The 20,302-nt window shown below is 39.6% G+C and overlaps 1 protein-coding gene across 1 annotated transcript in view; it reads left to right on the plus strand.

Annotated features, from left to right (window-relative positions):
- The first annotated feature begins 354 nt into the window (after positions 1–354).
- STAT4 (signal transducer and activator of transcription 4) overlaps positions 355–20,302 on the plus strand; it is a 40,724-nt gene continuing 20,776 nt past the window's right edge. The window contains exons 1-7 of the mRNA XM_030277826.4: positions 355–627; positions 2,097–2,241; positions 14,599–14,697; positions 15,477–15,569; positions 17,402–17,480; positions 19,065–19,150; positions 19,777–19,928. Coding sequence (XP_030133686.1) covers positions 500–627; positions 2,097–2,241; positions 14,599–14,697; positions 15,477–15,569; positions 17,402–17,480; positions 19,065–19,150; positions 19,777–19,928 — 782 coding nt within the window. The 5' untranslated portion in view covers positions 355–499. The remainder of the gene's footprint in view (positions 628–2,096; positions 2,242–14,598; positions 14,698–15,476; positions 15,570–17,401; positions 17,481–19,064; positions 19,151–19,776; positions 19,929–20,302) is intronic.

The following is a 20,302-nucleotide window of genomic DNA, read 5'->3' on the forward strand; positions in this document are numbered from 1 at the left end:
TATAAAGCAGTACTCTCCTAACAGAAAATGTGGGGTTTTAGGAACAGCACAGTAACACACAACCATGATGACTTTAAGAAAAATTTGAGTGGTAAGAGGAGAGCAAAATCATTGCTTTCCACTACCCTTCAATAAGAAAAGTTCTACCTGGGTTTGAAAAGTACTATGCTAAGTTTCTTCTCTTGACGAGAGATGGTGTGTAAATTTTGCCACTTCAAAAGCATCATAAAGTATCTCAAAAAATTTACATAAAGGAAGGGAATTGACAGAGGAGCTCATTGAAGTGTAAGAGCCAAAACTTCTTTAATGGCCTTGCTCACTTTTCTCCCTCTTCCCTTTAACTGACTAAATTTACTCAAGTACCACCTGTTTTGAAAGACAGAATAAAATATCAAAGTATTTAAGAACTACAATGAAAATAACTGATTTCTGCAGTTTGGATTAGTAATTAGTATTCATTTTTCAGTTGCAAACATGTTTAATTCCTTTCTTTTGTAGTATGTCCCAATGGAGTCAAGTTCAACAACTGGAAATAAAGTTTTTGGAGCAGGTAGACCAGTTCTACGATGATAACTTCCCCATGGAAATCCGGCACCTTCTAGCACAATGGATAGAAAGCCAGGACTGGTAGGATTTCATTCATTCTGTCTCCTATCACCAACAATTCTTTTGTTTATTTGCTGCCAGCTTTTAGAGTGCTCATTTACAAACTGTGCAGGTATCTACCCTCCAGTAATACTATTTCACTAGTTATGGATCTAGCCATTTAAACTTGGGGAATACTGGGAGGTGAAGTTTCACATTTGAACTTACTCCTGAACAAAATCCAATAAAACTGGATTAAAAAAAATAATGCAAGTTAATTTTCAATGGAAATGTTATACATTTACCTCTTGCTGCATAAAATTATTCTCTTGTCCAAAATTGCATTTAAAGCTGGATAATTCTGGGGAACTAGCCAGCTGTTTACAGGAACTGTTCTCTAGCAGGTCAATTTCTGCACAAATTTAGATTCAATTCACTTGAGAGTTATCTTAAGAAAATTCCAAACTAAATGAAAAAAAAAAAAATATTAGTCATACCAGAAAGAGACATCTCAATTTTCCAAGCTTAATCCACCCGACTATTGGAGGAGTATTGTGCAGTGGGGGGAAAAATCTGCTAAGGAATAGAATCTTTCTTTACAGTTTATGGCTCCGTCTTTATGGGACTCTGGCAACACGGGTAACATTAAAATCTCCTTTTTGCCAGACATGGAGTTAGCAGGGGTATCTCAAACAGGCACCTGCTATCTGTGAGGCAAGGGGAGAGGCTATCCCAAGGACAAGGATGCCATGCTGTCCAAACCTTTTCCTCCTCAGTTTTGCTCACTAATGCCATTGCCCTGCACATACCAGCTGTACCATGAACAGCAGAACCAATAAAGCCTGGCTTTGTCTGTGTCCTGTGTCCCCTACATACCCTTGACCAGTAGGCTCAGAGTCCTCCTGTATCCCCAAATAGTTTGGCTGGGGGAAGGCTCAGCTGCTGCCTGGTGGGAAGAGATGTATCTTCTGCCTGACCATCTGGCTGTTGCCTCCTGCAGCAAGTTATTGCTGCTGTTTCCCTCAGTGGAGATGCTAATTTGGATTCCTTTCTTCTACCAACCTGCCAGATTGCCATGAAATTTGTAAGGATGTTCTATCTTTTGGACTTCAAGGCTGTTGCCAACTTTGTATGAAACTGGGCAGCAAATTCAGAAATTATATCTGTGTGACTGAGTGAGAGGGACAGTTTGCATAAGCCCCATTTCCTCTGACAAGTGAGCTAGAAGTATTGAAATATTCACTGGACCAGAGACTAGAAAACCCTGGTTGTCTCCTCTGGCTGACTCTACTGTCTGTGCTAATACCTCGCCCTCTTTTTATGTATATGTAAAGAATATTAAAAAAAAAAAAAAAAACACAAAATCATAAAAATCATTATTCACAAACTCTAACTATACGCAAGTCACCATATAAAGTCTAGATTTCTGAATAGATTATAATTTTCTGTACTGCTAGATTGACATATCACACAGCATTTTAAACATGTATTGTTGTTCATTGACTCTTTAGGGAGGCTGCAGCCAACAATGAAGCAATGGCAATGATCCTCTTACAGAATTTGATAATACAGGTGGACGAACAGCTGGACCGGGTTTCGCAGGAGAAGAATCTGCTCTTGATCCACAACCTGAAAAGAGTCAGGAAGCTGCTGCAGGTGGGTCATTACTTCAAATGACAAATTGCACTGCACACTCTCACTGGTCTCTGGAGGCAGTGCTCGAGCTCTGTCGAGTGCAGTTTGTTCCAATGCCCAGCTCAGAGCTGCCCTGATTGCTGCAGACTCCGAGCAGCTGCGGGAAAACTGAGCCTTCAACAAGATAATTCAAAATAACAATTCCCCTGTCTTCCTGTGGAACAGTAATTCCTGTTTCAATGCATACAGCTTGGATACAAATGCTGTTACTTCTTAGCTCTGTGCATATCTGTATTTCACTGAGCTCTTACAAACAACACTGTACAGTGCTTATAGATGCTCATGTTTATTACAAATGTAATTACCACCTTTCAGACACCTACAGATATTTAACTATGGAATAAAATACATGCTTGGGGCTTAAGGCAGGACCATGAAAAAGGAACTTCTGTAAATCATTAGCGTGCTAGCTGTTTCATGCTTTTCTGAGATTATTTGTCATGAATTACTTACAGGATTTACCGTTAGGCTTCTGCAAAATGATATTTATTTTGATTGGCTGAATGTTTCTCTAATAATTGTTTATCTAAGGCAAGGATTCTCAGAGTTCCACTTCATTAGTCACCTACTTCCTGACATCTATCTGTCTTCTGCATAAAGTAGATATGCCATGGAGTTTAATGAAAGTTTGGGGGTTTTTATCTTCTTTGATGGTGTTTTCCATAAGTACTTAAATGATAATTACATTGCTTGCCAAACATTTTCTTTATTTGAGACATATGTACATACACATAGGAAAATCCTAGCATGACTTCATCAATTACTTTGTTCTCTTTATAGCTATGTCTTTCTACTCTTTATCCCTAATGGTGGCCTCTTAAAAATATGACACTATTTCCATCACTGCCACTTTTTCACCCTATGTTATGCGAGTGCCTCCTGTAATTTAAAAATAAAGTCACTTTCTTTTCTGGTTTTTGGAGCAGCACTTTTCATAATTTCAGTACTCTTCAAACACCAAATTTACTCAACTGCAGAAATCTTGTTGTTTCCATAATGATCTTGGCACATTTTACCACAAAGTTGTATCACCTTAGTGAAGGATTCTTCCACAGGGGCAGATGTGTGGAAAAGAGCATTTCAGGCCAAGCAGTTACATTGGTGTATTCCTGCCTTAAAATACAATACATTTATGATTTTACCATCACAATGTGCACAGGCAGAAGGACTAGAACATATTTACATACAAGCTCTACAAAATTAAAGCCTCTCATTGTTGTTCCTTCTACTCTTTGCCCCATGTATTTTATTCTAAGCATCTACCAGAACTTGAAGCATCAGCTCTGTGTGCTCTGTCAAACTGGGCACACCAAGCCAAGCAATCAGGCTTTGGGTGAACTCATTTCAGTTCATGTAATAATCAGTATTAAAATGGCCTGAATGAGAACCCTTTCTTTCAAGTCCTGTCACATTTGGAAATTATATCATGATGTGCTTCAGGAAGAGCACAAAGCAAAGGACGTTTATTCCAGAAAGGCAGGAGGAGGGGAGCTTTAAGTGATTCATGATTAAATGCTTTCTCAGGTGCTCAGTCACAATTCCAGAACAAGCCAAAAGGCTTAGGCATCCCCATTACAGCTGAACCCTGTTTTGAGCTCCTTGAGAGGACATGTGTGATACTGGAATTATACTGCTTATAAAACAGGATCAGAATATTGAGCATTTCAGTAGAATGTTTCTAGGTAAGGGAAAAAAAAACCCAACAGCTCTCCCCATCACTAGTAATGCTGACCTTTCTTCATTGCATCAAGACAGCACATAACCTGAATTTGTACAAAAAAGGCTATCCATTCACTTTCAAAATAAACATGTAAACCAGCAAAAACTGGATGGCACTTTCACTCTTGGAGCTTTTCCTGATCTTGAACACTATCACCCACAGTCTATATTCCAGTCTCCAAAATAATTAGAATAGGCTGGAGTAGGACCAGGTTCTTGCAATGCTTGGTAACAACCTATTATTGGATAAGAAAAATAATTTATACTGTCTTCAGAAATCTCTGACACCAGAATTTTTGACTTTTGTGTCAAACACTATGTTACAACTTATAAGGTATAGTCCATAGAGGATAAATGCATTTTCAGCCAAAGTATGGGCTGTGTGTTCTGTAGAGCTGCACAGGTAGTCTCCTGCTGCACCTGTTAAAGTTATTTCTTTCACTGATTAGGTTAGTATATCAGTAAAGAAATGCTATAGTAGCTGAAATCAGCTGACAGCCTATCCTTGTTATCAACTGTCAAGTGTTATTAATGGACTGAATATGACACATAGCATGGACAGTATGTTCTGTAATGTTCTTAACTTTGAGTATACAAATTATCTAATTATGGGTCTAATCTTTTGTTAATGCATCGCTGGTTGCATTTTATTGCTAAATACATGAGAAGATTGAAAACGGGCATTTGGCTTCCCACCCACAGCTGGAAGTCCTTGCAGAAACCTAACTCTAGCAATCTGAGCTAGTTTGTGACAGGTTCCTGAGACAGCACCAGAAAAATGTGACTGATGTAGAGAGCAGGATGCCATGGTCCTTCTTGTCCCAGCCCATCACCTAGGGAACAGGAGGCTGGAATGCTGCTCTGTAAAACTAATGAGGTTTTTCAGTGACTAATGAAAGAAAGACTGGGTTCCTAAACAGGGGAGGAAGCTGCTTTTGTAAACTTCTTTTCCTATATGGTGACAATGTGAACAGTGTTGATTTGACTTTCTCTGAAGGTTTCATACCATGAGCCCACCTTTATCTCTGCTTCACTCTCTAGTGCAAGCGCTTCTTTGAAATTTCACAGTTCCCTCCTCTTCCTTCCCTTCTGAACCACACACAGATGCACAGACCCTTGTGCATCGTGCACACACACAAAGCTGTCCAACCACAATACAAGATCTGAGTACAGTGTTTGTTCATTATTTTGAGCCAAGTTGTGTTACCCTATTGAGTAATACTTGACAAAATAGATAATGCTGGAAACCAGCACTTATCACTATGTACACAGCGTAGTGCGTTGAGCTGTGGTAAAGGTTCCTCAATGCTATGACAATAGCAATAATAAAGAAAAATTCAATTAGAGAACACACAAAAGCTATTCAAAAGCAACCTGCAGTTCTTGACAAAACACAAAATGAGAGACTAACATTTAATCAGAAATACAATTGGATGGTTAGTTAAAGGCAGCCTCAGAAGAGGAAGCAATGCACACTTCTTAAGTGGCCTGTGCAGCTGTTTTCTAGACATAAAAGGACTCCTTAGGATCAAGACTTCTGGTGCTGTTACTGAGTTTGGAGAGTGTTATCTCTAGAAGGCTCCAGCACCTCAGCCAGACACGCCTCACCTAAAAGATTTCCCTGAGATTTCTGTTATAAAATTGAGCAAATTCTGACTGTTCACTGAAACATCTTCACATAAATATTAGTTATTCTGTGAAAATAAGAATGAAAATAGTGAAAGAAGAGAGAATTTGCCTGCCTCAGTTGCAATACAAAGTTTTGGGCAACCTTGGGGGTTGTGAAGGGCAGAGAGCAGAAGTCCAAGCAGGAAGGTGGATCTGCCTGGCACCCCTGCTTGTAGAACACAGGGACCATCCCTATTCTGTCACCATTAGAGAAATAACAATGGAGTGTGACATTCCTGCTTAGACTGCTTACATTTCCAAAATGATCTGTAGGCAAAAAGAAACACTGAACAGTGTTTCAGGAAATATGTAATTTGAAAAAGTTATAAGCACTTGAAAATAGTGTTAAGAAACTTAGCTAAGCAGCTGTGGTCACTGCTAGCTCTCTGTAATTCACTTCTCTATTTCTTGCTTTCATTGAAACATCTCTTCTTCTTGACATTAATCTGGTATAAATGCACATACTGTATTAAAATCAGGGTCAGCATTTTAGGTTAAAATCCTTCATATTTGCTTCCTACATTATTATTACTTCTCTAGTCATTAAATTGGATACATTTTTATAGCAGAGCAGCCTTTTGTTGCTGTGCTCTTCAGTGGGAGACAGAACAGCACAGTCACTTTCTAAGGTTAAATTCTCTGTCCATCTTCCTAGAGAACTCCTGCTCCCCCCCCAGAAGTAGTCTTGGAAAGAGAAGAGGGAGAAAATGTTCAGAGACAGTGGGTGAAAGAGCAGGGAAACTATGCTTATAGTTCTTTCTCTTTAAAATCTAGATGGAGAAAAGCAAAGCAGATTAGTCACAAGGAGAGGGTTTGTGCTGTTGTTATGACAACAAAATGTAAAGGGCAGATGTTAAGCTTTGAAGAGCTGCCTAGCACTTCTAGGAACCAAATTGCAGATGGAGGAGTCTGCATGAGCTTGGCCTGTGGACAATTACATCCCAGTTTTGAGAAGGAAGGTTTCTGTGTGACAGGTACACCTGTCCCTGATGTAAGCCCCCGTGCCATACACCAGTGCATTTGGTGCTCAGAGACTCTCATGGAAGACAGGCACTGTCCACATTCCTGACTCACATGCCAAAATTCTGGGCTGGGAGAGAGCAGCCAGGCTGCAGTGCAGCCGTGGAGCCAGGGCAGGGGAGGCTCAGAGGAGCCTGGGAATCAGAGATGTGCACTGTGCCCACATGTCCCACAGCTCCATTGAGGAATGATGCTGGTGGGACACTGCTCTGGGATGTCCTTCCCCACATACACTCTGAGCTGGAAACATGGAGCACTCTCTTGCTAGACAAGAAGTAGCTCCATGGAATCCAGCCTGGCCCAAGCGTGGGTTCAGATGAGTTCTCAGGAGGAGCCTCTGTCTGCGCTGTGCTCTGTGACAGGTGCAGGACAACCCCATCAGGACAAAAGCAGAAATTCCCAGAATCATCCTACTCATAACTGAAGCCCTTATTTATGCTCTGGTCTCAAGATAACTTCTGAAAGCAATCCCTTCTCATTAATGGCAACATGCATCTGTGTCACTTCTCTTTACGGTATTCAGGGTGAAATCTGATTACATAAATTTTCCTTTATAAAAGTGAAATAACAGATTTCAGGACTAAGAAGGGCTGCTCTGCTCATTTACCATTGAAGCCTGAGTTAATGAGCATACTGTGTGCTCTGGGGAACAATTTGCTGTAAATTATGTATATTCATGAAATTCATTTAATTGTCACAGCGGATTCTCCAGTATTGGTGAACTTTACTGATTCCCCAGCCGTGCTAGAGCCTAAGATGAGGGGAGGGAGGGTAATGGGATTATGCCTGAATGAGCAGGTCTGTGGGCACACACACCATGAACACCTTAGGGTCTGTTTAAAAAGGGAGAGGTCAGGCAGAAGCGCCAGGTCTGCTGATTCACACCAACCAGTTATATAAAAACAAGCTTTTGGAAGTTATAGTAAGTAGGTGGGAAATAGTTCTTTACTTACATTACTTTATCCTACACAGCTCTGGCTGTTTTTATGGAAAGGTCTGGAAAGTATCTGAAAGTATCTTCTGTCATCTAAAACAACATATATTAAGACACTTTTTTCCACAAATACATCTTTACATGATGCTGCTTCAAACAGTAATACAGCAGTGCATTCCTGATTCTGTGTCCTGTTCCTGTTTATACTGCCCAGTTTGTTTCCACCTGCGATGGGCAATGAACATCCCTGTGCTCTCCAAATAGAACTAAGTGAACATATAAAGATTCCTTAATTCAAGTGACTGTTTACCAAAGCCTCTGTACCAGGAAGGAACATATACGAGGAATCCTAAGATTATTCATTTCAGTACATCAAAGAAAGTGGACAAAATAGCATTAGATCTGAAACAGGACATTCCAGTTGGTGCTCGACAAACAATTCTAATAAGCCCTGTGCTGAGAAACAGTTGCAAAGAGTGGAAACAGCCATTGATGTTTGAGTTGCAGTTTCCTGTTAAAGCTTACAAAAGGGTGAGAATGGAACAAAATAGAGAAAGTTCCTAATAAACCACGGAAGATCCATTTCAAAAGGTTATTTACACATACTTAGCACTCGTGCAGCCTGCCAGATCAACAACTCAACATGGTAAAGTAGGACGTGTTTTGAACCAGCGTGTCCTGCTGCCTAACACAAATCAGATTGTATTAGACTGCTCCCAGTGAGTTTTTCAGTACAACCATTAAAGCTGTTTACAGAAAATTCTGGCGTGCAAATGGGAAACCCCACACAGAAGTCTGTTTGCTAAAGCAGCTAGGAGTCTGCTCCTAGCAACTGCAGCCTGGTGACTGCAGCTAATAAAGGTTTTTAAAAATTGTTGGTACAAAACTGAAAAAGGTTACTTGTAACAAGTAAAATACTTTGGGATTTCTAGTTAAAGAACGCCAAAAAAAAATGTTTATAAGTGCTTCAGTTTGTTTTTGTAGAATGAAAAAGAGTTAACTTGCAGACAGAAGTAAAAATACAGGCAAATTAAATAACCTCTTGTGGGCTTTGTTCATTCTGAGCCCAGTTGCAGTTGAACATCTGCCCGAGAGATTAGTTAATAATACTCAGGTCTTTGTGCCCAGCGGAGGAGGAGGGTGTGGAGATCAGTCCTCTCTGTCCTCTGATGTTTTACCCTTTTTCATAGGGAACATGGTATTTTTATTTACTTTCAAACAAATCTCCTTTAAACAAGAAGTTATTTATTCTCAAATATCAAATAAGAAGAATCACTACATTATTCACCCCTCTCTGTCTATACATATCTACAGTCTGATGATGATTTCTACAGAAATTGTTTTTCTGTAGCTTTATCTCATCCTACCTGCACAGAAATCTGCTGTTTCTTTAGATTATTCCTTGACTGGTTTTAGGGGCTGCTGGGAGGGACTCGGCAGTGGAATTTGCAGGGTGGAGAAAAAACCTCTACCATCACAGCTCATTTGCTGTGGTTTTACAGCTTTGCCTATTGCAATTTAGTTGCACGTGCCCCCCAAAAAATTATGATCCTCTGGAAGTTATGCATCATACACTATAAGAAAACTACAAGACTACAAAGCTGTGTATTAGGACTTCCCACACATCATAGGAGTTTTCTAAAACAATGAGGTTGCCTTTAAGTTCTCTCACATATTTTGAGAGGGGGAAGGAGAAATCTAAAGATAAAAGTACAAGAGCAGTCTAAATAGATAGTGTCACAGGTACTTCCTCTTAAAGACCTAGATAAAACATAGACATCTGTCTAGTAGAAGATTTTTTAGTAAAAATACTGCCTGTTTAAGTACAAGCTTTCAAAAAACTCCCAAGCACTTAACCTTTATCAGGCTAACACAACAACCAACTTTTTCTTTGTATTCTGCTGTTGTTTTCATTAGACTTTCTGCCTGGATGCATAAACAAAGGTTGAAAACAAATCAAGGTGAAGTGCTATTTGTCATATTTGAAGGTGAAAACGGGAAATATGTATGTACAGCTATGCCTTCCCACCCACACATTCGAGATACACAGCTAAACCAAATCTTTCTTCCTTTCAAAAAATAAAATTATAGACAAAAGGGGTTTTTCTCCCTGTTTTTCATTTTATGAAAGATGAGATATTTGCTTATCCAGAAAGATGCTGAGTACCAGACTTTGTAAAATAATCATATCACAAGTGAGCAACAGGGAAGGGAATGTATTTTTGCTTGACTTTGTCTTGCTGTTTCCTATCTCTCCTCCCTTCCATCAGCTTCTTTAAATATTCATTCAGTATGAACAAGCACTTCGATTCGATGGTCATACTAAATAACCCTTCCACACCTCCAAGTAAAGCTTCTATTGTATATAATTAAAAGGCTCGAGAAAGACTTTTTCTAGCAGAAATGACAAGAAATACAGCTGATGGCTTTGAGAGTTAAAAAAAAAAAAAAAAGAAAAAAAAAAAAAAAAAAAGAAAAATAAAAGAAAAAGGAGAAAAGAAGATAAAACCTGACCATATTCTGTAGCAATTTTCAGAATTGGAAAGCACCAAAACCTACTCAAATCCTTTTTTAGGTCACCTTGAAGACACAGAGATAATCAGGCAAACCCCTGACTGACTTTCTAAAGGTTTCATAGCACATCCTTCTACTTTACAAGTCAAGACCAACTAACAGCTAATCCCCTGCTTTACCCACTGAAAACAGAGCCGGTTGCTCACACAGTGCACATCCAGTATTCGCTGATAGGTGTGTACAGAGCCCTTTGGCACATGGAAAGCAGTCAGTGTTAGTGTGGCTGGGAGTGATCCACTTTGTGATAGAGCCACCCACAGGAAAATCAGCTACAATTTTGAAATTTTAAAAATGGGAAGAAAATAAGAGTAAGCCACTGTTTCATGTACCTTTAACATACTCCAAAGAGTTCAAGCTGTTTAAAAATTTGGCTACAGAGCGTAAACTCTGCATGCTATAATGTACAAACTGTTTTTGGAGAAATGCCTCTTTGTTTTTCTCCATGATCTAGTAAGGTACTGTCACAACAGATGTCCCTGGAGTGCAAAGAGTGCATGCCAGGTGGCACTAGGAAGGTTTTCTCCAAGGAAATGTCATCAGCATTCTCAGAAAATTGTCACCTGTTCAGAATGAAAGTTCAAGTTCCCCCTGCTTCCTTAAATTTAGCATCATGCTGGTAGTTCTAGAGAAGAATTCAGTCCAAATAAGATATTTTGTTGTTTATTGTAATTCATGGCATGGAAAGACCTCATTGGAACAGGAGAGAGGAGAAAGAAAACTTCTAGGAACAGCAAAATTACAGTAATATTAGCAGATATTTTGATTTGAAAGAAAAGCAAATCCTCAATTTCTCTGTGTTGGTATTTGTCAAAAGACAAATATAAATTTTCTCCTTACATGTTTAAACTTATTAATACAATTTTTTGTATCTAAAGAATCCACACTCTTCTTCCTCTTCTGGCTGCTAGTGTTCATGTCACTCTAAGTTAGGATTCCCCCATCTCAAGCCATTTCTTGTTAAAATTCCCTTATTTTCCAACTTCCAAGAGATTTACACTACTCTTTTGCTGATAGGAGATAATTTTCAATTAGTCTTTCAGAAATCAAGGTCATGTTGGTCAATTTCTGCCCTCAGCCAAAGACAAAATAGAAGTGCAGAGCAACAAGAGCTGGCAGTAGGTGAATAATAAGGGAATATCAAGCAGTGCATTCCAAAGTGTAATTACAGCTGAGAGGTATAAAACACAGACAGAATTTCAGATTTTTTTTAGTGTTATTATTTTTCCAGAGTCAAAAACATGGTTATTGTGACTTTTAGTAGCTAGCATTATTCAATAAGTTGCAATTATTGATATAGTTAGTGTTATAATTCGTATATCAATTTATTACTGATGAGTTGCAATCCATCTGCTCCCTTACTGCAAAAGGGGGTGCTCCTGGAGAACAGGTAGCAGCTCTCTGTTGACCTTCTTGTTATCTGCTCAAACTGAATCAACTTGAAGAAGCACCAGCCTGGCATAAGTATGGGAATCACGATGGACCCAGCTTGTTTCTACAAATGTATGAATTAGAGAAGAAAGAAAGAGAGGGGGGAAAGTGAATTTCCGCTGCATCTCTCGATTCAGATATTTTTCTCTTAATGAAACAAAGAAAAGGAGAGAAAGAAAGAGTTTTTGAAAGTTTTGCATATGAATCGTGTCTAGAAACGCTAGGGAAGTCCCTAATAACTGGCATCCTTTGTGGGGAATTTTAACACATCCCACTGTCAGAATTTTAAGAGCCTCTTCTACGTAAATGCATTTTTCCAGCTCCAAGAGAGGATATTTACTTCTTGGTTTGGTCAAATAGCTTTTTTTGGACCTCTTTAAACCCGTGCCGTGCTGGAATTCTGTTGGGCAGTGGTAAGCCAGGACTAAGGTAAGCATCTTCAAGTACCAACATATGGCATGGCCACTTAGTGGTCACCAAGGGGGAAGGTGAAACCCTGTTTTACTACCAAAAAGGAGTAATAGCACAAGCAGAAATTAACAGACAAATTCATATGCCCATCAGTGGACTTACAGCAGTGGCAGATTTCTCCCCACAGCTTTCATCCCAAACCTTATCATAACAGGACTTTTCCCTCTCTAATCAAGGTGCAGATGGATGAGACAGGCTTAGCCATAACAGCTGAAATAAGGCAGGGCTGTTCCTCCCTCTCCCAACTTCACAAGTGCTCGTCCTTAACAATAAACTGATCCTTTGCTGAGCAGTTTCAGTCCACCAAGGAGCAGAAAACCCAGTCAGTAAAAGAAGCATGAGTCATTTCCATGCCAGTTAGCGACCTGGATTGGCTCCCTAAGGAGTCAGGCACTGGGCTGGAGCACAGCCAGGAGCACAACCACTCTTTGCAGCAGTTAATTTGCCCTGGCTGTTGCTGCTGGACCTCAGTTCCACATGACACCCCACTCAACCCTTTGCAGGAGGATCACAGCCATTTCCCACATTGCTCTATTCCCTTCCCAAAGCTGCATCCTGACACTACAGAGAAAGAGATTGGGAATATGCCCAGTAAAGGGGACTGTGAATATACTGCTGGACCTGAAGTGCAGTGGTATTGTGGGAAGCATGCAGCGATATCATAGTTACTGTCTTTACAGCCATGGAGCTGCCAGGGAGAAATGTGTAGTGACAGATCTCTGGCACTATTATTTGACACGGAAATCAGCAGTGTATCCAGGAAGGAGCAGGCAGGGAGGGACTGCTTGGTGTTTCATCTGAGGCATAGTGTGTCCTGGGTAGTATTACTCACCACTTCTTGTTTACAGAGAAGCTCCTAAAACCAGTCATGTTCATAACTCCTGTTCCTCAGGGTAATTGATACAGATGGTTGCTGGAGTAAAGCACCATCCTGAACTGCTTTTAAGGAGATCAAAGCAGGCACAGCACTGGGGCTACTCTGGGTGTGCACCAGTTGCACTGTGGAGCATGTACTTATCCCTGTTTTGAAAAGATTTCAGAAACCATAGAAACAAAGAGTCATTTCATTGCTAACAATGACAGGGCAGTCAAAGCTTCCTTGGAAGAGAACATTTGGTACCTTGGTTATTTAGTTTTAAGGTTATTTAAGTTTATCTTTCACCTTAGTCCATACCTGGAACCACAGTACTTACACAGTATTTACTATCTGTTATTTGCATGGTATTTAATACCAAGCAACTCAAACCAAGTTGCCATGATCAAAACTACCATTTTTAATATAGTATTTCTTTACTTCGCAATTGAAGTCAAACCATATTTCAGATTACGCATTTAATGCATAAGCTCACAGGAAATGTTTAGTGAAAAGCATTAGAAAGGTATGTTTAATGCCATGGTACTTGTTGCATACAGAAGCAAAGTGTTCACCTTTCTTTCAGATGCATTCACACCCTTGTGTCTAACATAACAATTGGTATGAGATATCAAAGGAAGATATGTCATCAATTAAAGTATGTATAAAGTTATTGTGCCACGTTCAGAGACAGCTAGAATAAAAGAGGTTCTGAGTGGCAGGGAGATACGATGCAAATAAAGACTAATGATAAAGAGGAAAAAATAGAGTAAGTCCAGAACTGGAAACTGTACAGGAAAAGAAATTAAACTGATTAACTCTGATGAATGGACAAGCACTATGAGCATAGAATGAAGGGTATCTGAATGAATGATACTGAATGAAAGGCATGAAAGATACTGAGAAACACTGAATATATCACCATAAAGGAAGCTGCTTGAGAGTCCTGGATCATTCCAATTTTATAAATACAGCATAAATCAATATTAGTTCAAATTGTGCCCCGTCCTCAGTCACACATCAGCAATTCAGCACTTTATTTATGGTGGTGTAAAAATATAGGGGTTTTTTTGTTGTTGTTTCTTTGGCTTGGGACAAAAGTTACTTATTCCTTCATCTCAGGCATGTTTGGTTTTTTTTTTGTTTGTTTTTTGTTTTGTTTTTTTTTAAAGAGAAATATTGTTCATAGACATTAGTTTAAGTCTTATGCTTTATGCTGAGGAAGCTTTCCTGCTTGCATCATTACCATATTGATATGCTTACAAACTTTTTTGTTGGCAGAAGTGCTACATGCTAAGCAGCAACATCCTATTGAAAATCGAAGATGTGATAAAATTGTGCCCAGAATAGGCTGACAGGAAAACCCTTTCAAAACAGCTGTGTTATCAGGGGAACAATTTGATCTCCAAATTATACACATCTCGCAATTGTATCGTTATAATCTCTGTGGAACATTGTTAAGAATATTTTATGACAGTGGCAGTGACTGATGCTGCCCTGAAAGGCTGAACTAGCATAAGAAAGGGGGAGTCTTTTCCACCCACACCAATCTGTACATTCATAGACACTCATACATCATGTTGCTTTTGATTTCCAGAGGGACATCCTGAATTCTGGATTTTTTTAAAATTGTATTTACTTGTGCTTGCAGGGCAAATATCATGGTAATCCCATGCATATAGCAGTGATCATCTCAAACTGCTTAAGAGAAGAAAGAAGAATATTGGCTGCAGCCAGCATGCCTGTACAGGTAATGAATTACGTTTCATTAATCTGCTCCAATTTAATCTGGTCACATGCTTTTCAGGCCAAATCCTGTCCCCTCATCCCACTGAAGTGATTTGTGTGCACTAGGGGTTGCCAAATGTTGCCCTTTAAACTCACATTTGAGTTTCATTAGTGGTTCTTCTGCTGGAAACATTGCTATGAGGGACTTCCATGTCACAGCTAATCTTCAAAGACTTTAATCTGTAGGAAAGGTTTTAAAGAGATTATTCTTTGCAAAACAGATGTGTGTATTTCAAATTATGCAATGCATTAATTCATATTAACTATGGAATGCAAAAGACATTCCATTCTATATTTTATAGAGTTATTGATGATTTTTATGTTGTTTGGAGAAAAAAATAATTCAAATTGCATACGAAACTTATTTTGGGGAAATTGGTACATGATTAAAACTCAGAGAGAATTTTTAAGACAAATGTGTTGCTGTTAATCACTTATGGATATAATATGTATTCCTATATGAGTCTTGTGCCATGGATCTTTTAAAAAAAATCTAATAACCTATATTTAATTTACTAGATGTTTAATGCCTGCAGTATACCCACACCATTTAATCTCTTGGATTTCAAAGTTAAAGTTATTCAAATGTCTAGAACTAAACTTGTCTGTGTGTTTACAGCAGTCTCCAGATGGTTGAACACTGGCTTAGGAATTCCCTCTCTGTGCTGGAACTTGCAGTACAGTTTCTATCACCTATATTATTATTACTCACCCACCAATTATCTGTTCAATGTGTTCCAGGGGCCACTGGAAAAGTCTCTGCAGAGCTCTGTGGTTTCAGAACGTCAAAGAAATGTAGAACACAAAGTATCAGCGATCAAGAACAGTGCTCAGGTACCTTTTTTGTCCTGTGTGCTGTCTCTGCCCACATGATTTTCATACAGACACACCTGAACTGCCTTTAAGCTGGGTAGCACAAAGACTTCTGCCAACAGACATTTTCCATTATTCCAAGGACATCTGCCTGGACAAACAGCTCAGGACACACCAGGATCCTTGGGTGTTAGCAGCTGTCTGGGTTCAGAGTGAGAGCTCCTTTTACAGCTGTCACAGTCCTCCCTAGGGAAGTTGCAGGCAGACCACTGAGTGCAGTAAGAGCATACCTACAGTCTCTAAAAATATGCAAGGCTCAGAAAATATACTTTTGCAATTTCACCTCCTTTAGCAGGGTCAGCAGCAGCTTAACCTTCACCATCTCTGAGTCATGTATTGAGAACTTTGTTGAGCCGAAGGCTACGTGACATAATTACATGGTTTGGAGTCGTGAGGGGACAAGAACACTGGCAGCTGATGCTAACCACTCTCCAGGAGTTTCTCATGCCATTGCAAGCCAGAGCTGGGCTGAGCCAAACCTGTAGCTATGTCCCAGAGACCTTGAAAGCTCAGAGAATACCTGTCCATGCAGTTCAATCACAGGATAAGGATCCGGAGTGCCCATGGCTTTCTTGCTATCCCACCCCCACTTTCAGCTTTGCAGCAGTCTCAGTGTAGAAACTATATTTGAAATACCTGTCCATATGTTGTTCAAGAGCAACACTTCTGGTATACTGGAAAGAGATCCTAGCAGCATTCTCTCATCAGTTCTCCTTTCACAGAGAAGAAGGGTTAGAGAGATCAAACTCTTAGAAGGATAAAGTAGTTTCAGAAGAATGGAATACTAGGTCTCTAAAGTTGTAAGATAGGAGTTGCAGAGCAGACAAACAGCAGCCTCCTCCTCCTGCCTGTGTGGGGAAGCACAGCCACCTCTGAGGACCAGTGAAAATGAGAACATTTTCTAGATAGCAGGGTTGGGTTTTTTTTAGTAGGTAATTAAGTTGAATGCAGAAATTAGCCAGCTCTTCGTGCATGCAATTTCATACTTTACACATATAATTTAAAACTTTAATCTCCAAAAGAAAGAGTAAGCAAAATGGCTAATTGTATGTGGGCTCATTTAGCAAACAAGTTTCTGTATTTTCACAGACTCTTAATGTGCTCATCTTAGGAAACCAAACAGGATTGTTTATGAGTTGGCAAAATCAAGGCTTCCCATAAACAGCACAGAAATAGACCTTCGAAGTACAACAGATAATTTCCTAGTTTTATTTTCCTTCTTTTGATGCGGTGTTTTGAATTATCATTGTTTGGTTACTAGAAAATATATTTAGTGAAAAGAAAAGAAAGCTGCAAAATGCCAAAGTAGCAAAAAAGTTTCATTTCTTTATCCAAATTCTTAAGACATTCTGTAAATAAATTCTGTGAGCTCTACTCCTGTGTCTGACTCCATCTTTTTTAGCTTTGCACACCCCAATTAAATTTCCATTTAAGTAAATGTAAAATTATCCCTTTGCCCTGCTTTAAAGTTTCAAGAAGAGAGTAGCATTATTGGCATAACACTTTCAGTTTAGCTCAGGCTAACACAATCATTCCTATTTTCCTCTATGTCATTGCACTAGTAAACAAGAAGGGATAAAGCTGTATCAACCACTGCCAAATGCAGGATAGAGGATAATATTTGACTTTTTAAACAAGTAAAATATATCTGTAGCTATAAATTTATTATTCAATCATACTTTATAAAGTTTACAAGATACTAAAACAAGGGTTCTCAGAACTGTTCAGGGATTTTCAAATGGTGAGAAGGAAGATGCTACATTATGCCTTTGTTCATTTCTCTCCTGGGAAAGATGACTGACCAAGATGTGAAATATTTGGAAGACTTGCAAGAGGAATTTGACTTCAGGTACAAAACAATACAGAGCTTAGGTAAGAGTTTTTATACTAATTTCTAGATTTCCTAGGAAATGGCTGATCCTGCAGCTGGACTCCAGCATCAGGGGGTTTTGTGCATTACTTAAATAATATATGTAAACATAAAAATGGATCTTTGGTTTATATAAAGTTATAGTCCTGGAACATAATGACTCTTTTGGAGTTAAGAGGGTAAAGAGGCTCATGTTAAGAAAGTATGATTATTTCCTATGGATAAGCTGCCTAATGGCATGCAAAGTAGCATATGTCTTAATTTAAAGAACCTATTTTTCAATATCCTCACCTTTTACATAGCCCTTCTTTGGGAGAATGTGGAAGAGACTCTTATGTCCCAGGGTCATGCAGGACTGATTTTTCTCGCTTCTAATTTGGTTTTCTGTTCTTTTTTGACCACAGTGGTGATAACCAGCTGGTAAGCACTCTGAATGCATGTTTGACCAGCCTGTGATGGCTGAGATCTGCATGTGGAACAGGTCTTGCATGATTTCTTTCAGAAAAGAAACTGGGGTCTGCTTGTGTCTGCTCAGATATCTTTATATTCTCAGATATGATTATATTATCTTCCTTTGAACATTCAAGGATACTGAGCTTGAAACATCCAAGTCCTTAAGCACATAAATCCTAATTGTTGAAGGCTGGAAATGACCCAGCAATCGGAAGAGTTGCCATGGTTCAATGAGTTGCTAATCATCAGGTCAGAGTGACTACAGAGATACCTGAAAGCTGCCCCACTTGCAAAATAAAACATGCTGACAGTAAATTACTCTCACGGCTTAAAATTTCACTGCTCTGCTCCAGCACAGCCAGTTTAGGTGTGTGGGAGCAATTGCTGTGGCTGAGGTGGTGCTGGTTACTTGTCTGCCTCCACTGAAACATTTACCCTAACTCAATAGGAAGGCATCCATCCAGAGCTTAGCAGGCACACAGTTAGCACCGATTTCTTTTTTGAATGCAGCATGAAAGATGCAAAAGGTCGGGGAAAGTGAGGGTGGGAAAGAGCTGCATGTGAAAGAGCATGGCTGAGCTTGGGGACTCTTGAAACTAGTGCCTGACCCAGAGGAGGACAAACGTTAGACAAAGTGGGAAATGCCCAGTGATCAGTGCTCCTGGCTGCTGAAATTCCCCTGGTGATAAACACTTCATATGTTTCAAATGCCTCTCAGACACACACTGTAATTCACATCAAGCCCAAAGAGCTTTAGCCGAACTGCTGACACCACGAGCTGTTTGTGTGTACAGATCAATCATTGAGCCAGATGTACATAACACACGGGAGTATGAACAGGGATGAGAAATTTAGAGAACTCTAGGTATCATATGTATGTTTTCTGCCTTTTGCTGCCCCCCACACACATCTACAGACAGAACCCATAAAACCTTATGTTAAACTTTTACTAAATTTAGTCCTTTCATATTAAATATGCTGTTACATAATCTACTGATGTCCACAGTTTATTTTTTCACTAGTTCTTGCTGGAGTCTGGTAGTGGTTTTTTTTTTTCCCTCTTCTCCCCTTATAAACAGGCACACACACCCAACACATGTATTTATACTGATTTTTTTTTTTGTCCCCTGCAGAACAGAATGACAAAAACAGCGCCCTCATTAAACAGGAAATGTTGGCGTTGCAGGCAATGCTCAATACTTTAGACTACAAGAGAAAGGTTAGTGACAATGTTTTCTCATTTGTGGTTAATCTGCTTTCTCCCCTTTTTCTCACACCAAATACTCAAATGCGTATGTGTGCCTTTCTAGATTTTCATCTTAGAAGAACAGACTCATTTCACAGGAGTTAAAAATTTGCAAAATGTTTGGGCGGGTCTGGGTGATTTTGACTAGAAGTTAAGAAACTGGCAATTAAGTAACAGCTCAGTCAAGGATATGGTTCTGCACACCTTAAGAGTGAAGCATTTTGGGTCCATGAGGGCAGGGTTATGTTTAAATCAAGCAAACAAAACCACAATGCATTTTATATGATGCAAAACAAAATCAGAATTTTGTTAACTCGACGGAGCTTACAAATGTCAAAATCTTGGAGATATTATGCCCACAAAGAATGCAACACTCTTCCCTCCTACCCTCCCCCCAAAAAAAAAAAATACTGAAGAAGAGTTCATAGGGATTCAGGATTAATGTACAATGGGTGATGAATCCTGTCACTGAAGCAATAGGAACTAAATATGGTTACTTTCAGAATAATTTTAAAAAATGTAGTAAGCGCTTCATAATAGTTGGTGAATTCTGCGGCTGTTGCCTGTGGTCAGTGAGTGACACCTTTCCTATTTTCCAGGAGGTGCTCAGTAAAATAGGGCGTGTGATCCATGAGATCGATATGCTGATGAGCAACATGCTGACCGAGGAGCTGCTGGACTGGAAGAGACGGCAGCAGATCGCCTGCATCGGGGGGCCCCTCCACGGGGGGCTCGATCAGCTCCAGAACTGGTAAACCTGCCCTGACCTCGCGCTTCCACCGAAAACCACAGGAAGTCTGCTGCGCTTGAAATGATCATTCCTTTAGATCAGCTGCAACAGCGGCAAATTCACCAGCAGCTAAGAGAGTAAATAACTAAAAGGTGCTAACTAAAAGCAACATTCGTTATTCAGAGTGAACGCGAGCCTGACTCGTGGCAGTCGCTAATTTTTGGGTTTGTATCCTCCAGATAAATGACATGTACTCTCTTGGGAGTTTTGCTTGAGTAAGAATGGTGCTGGCTGAGTTTGTCATTGAAGGCGGTGGGAGTTGTGTCTAGGCAGGAGCTGGGTAGAGGCTTTATGCTTTGACTCACTCCTCCAGACTTTACGTTGTGTAGGTATTG

This window comes from Taeniopygia guttata, chromosome 7 (assembly GCF_048771995.1).
Source record: "Taeniopygia guttata chromosome 7, bTaeGut7.mat, whole genome shotgun sequence".
NCBI lineage: Eukaryota > Metazoa > Chordata > Aves > Passeriformes > Estrildidae > Taeniopygia > Taeniopygia guttata.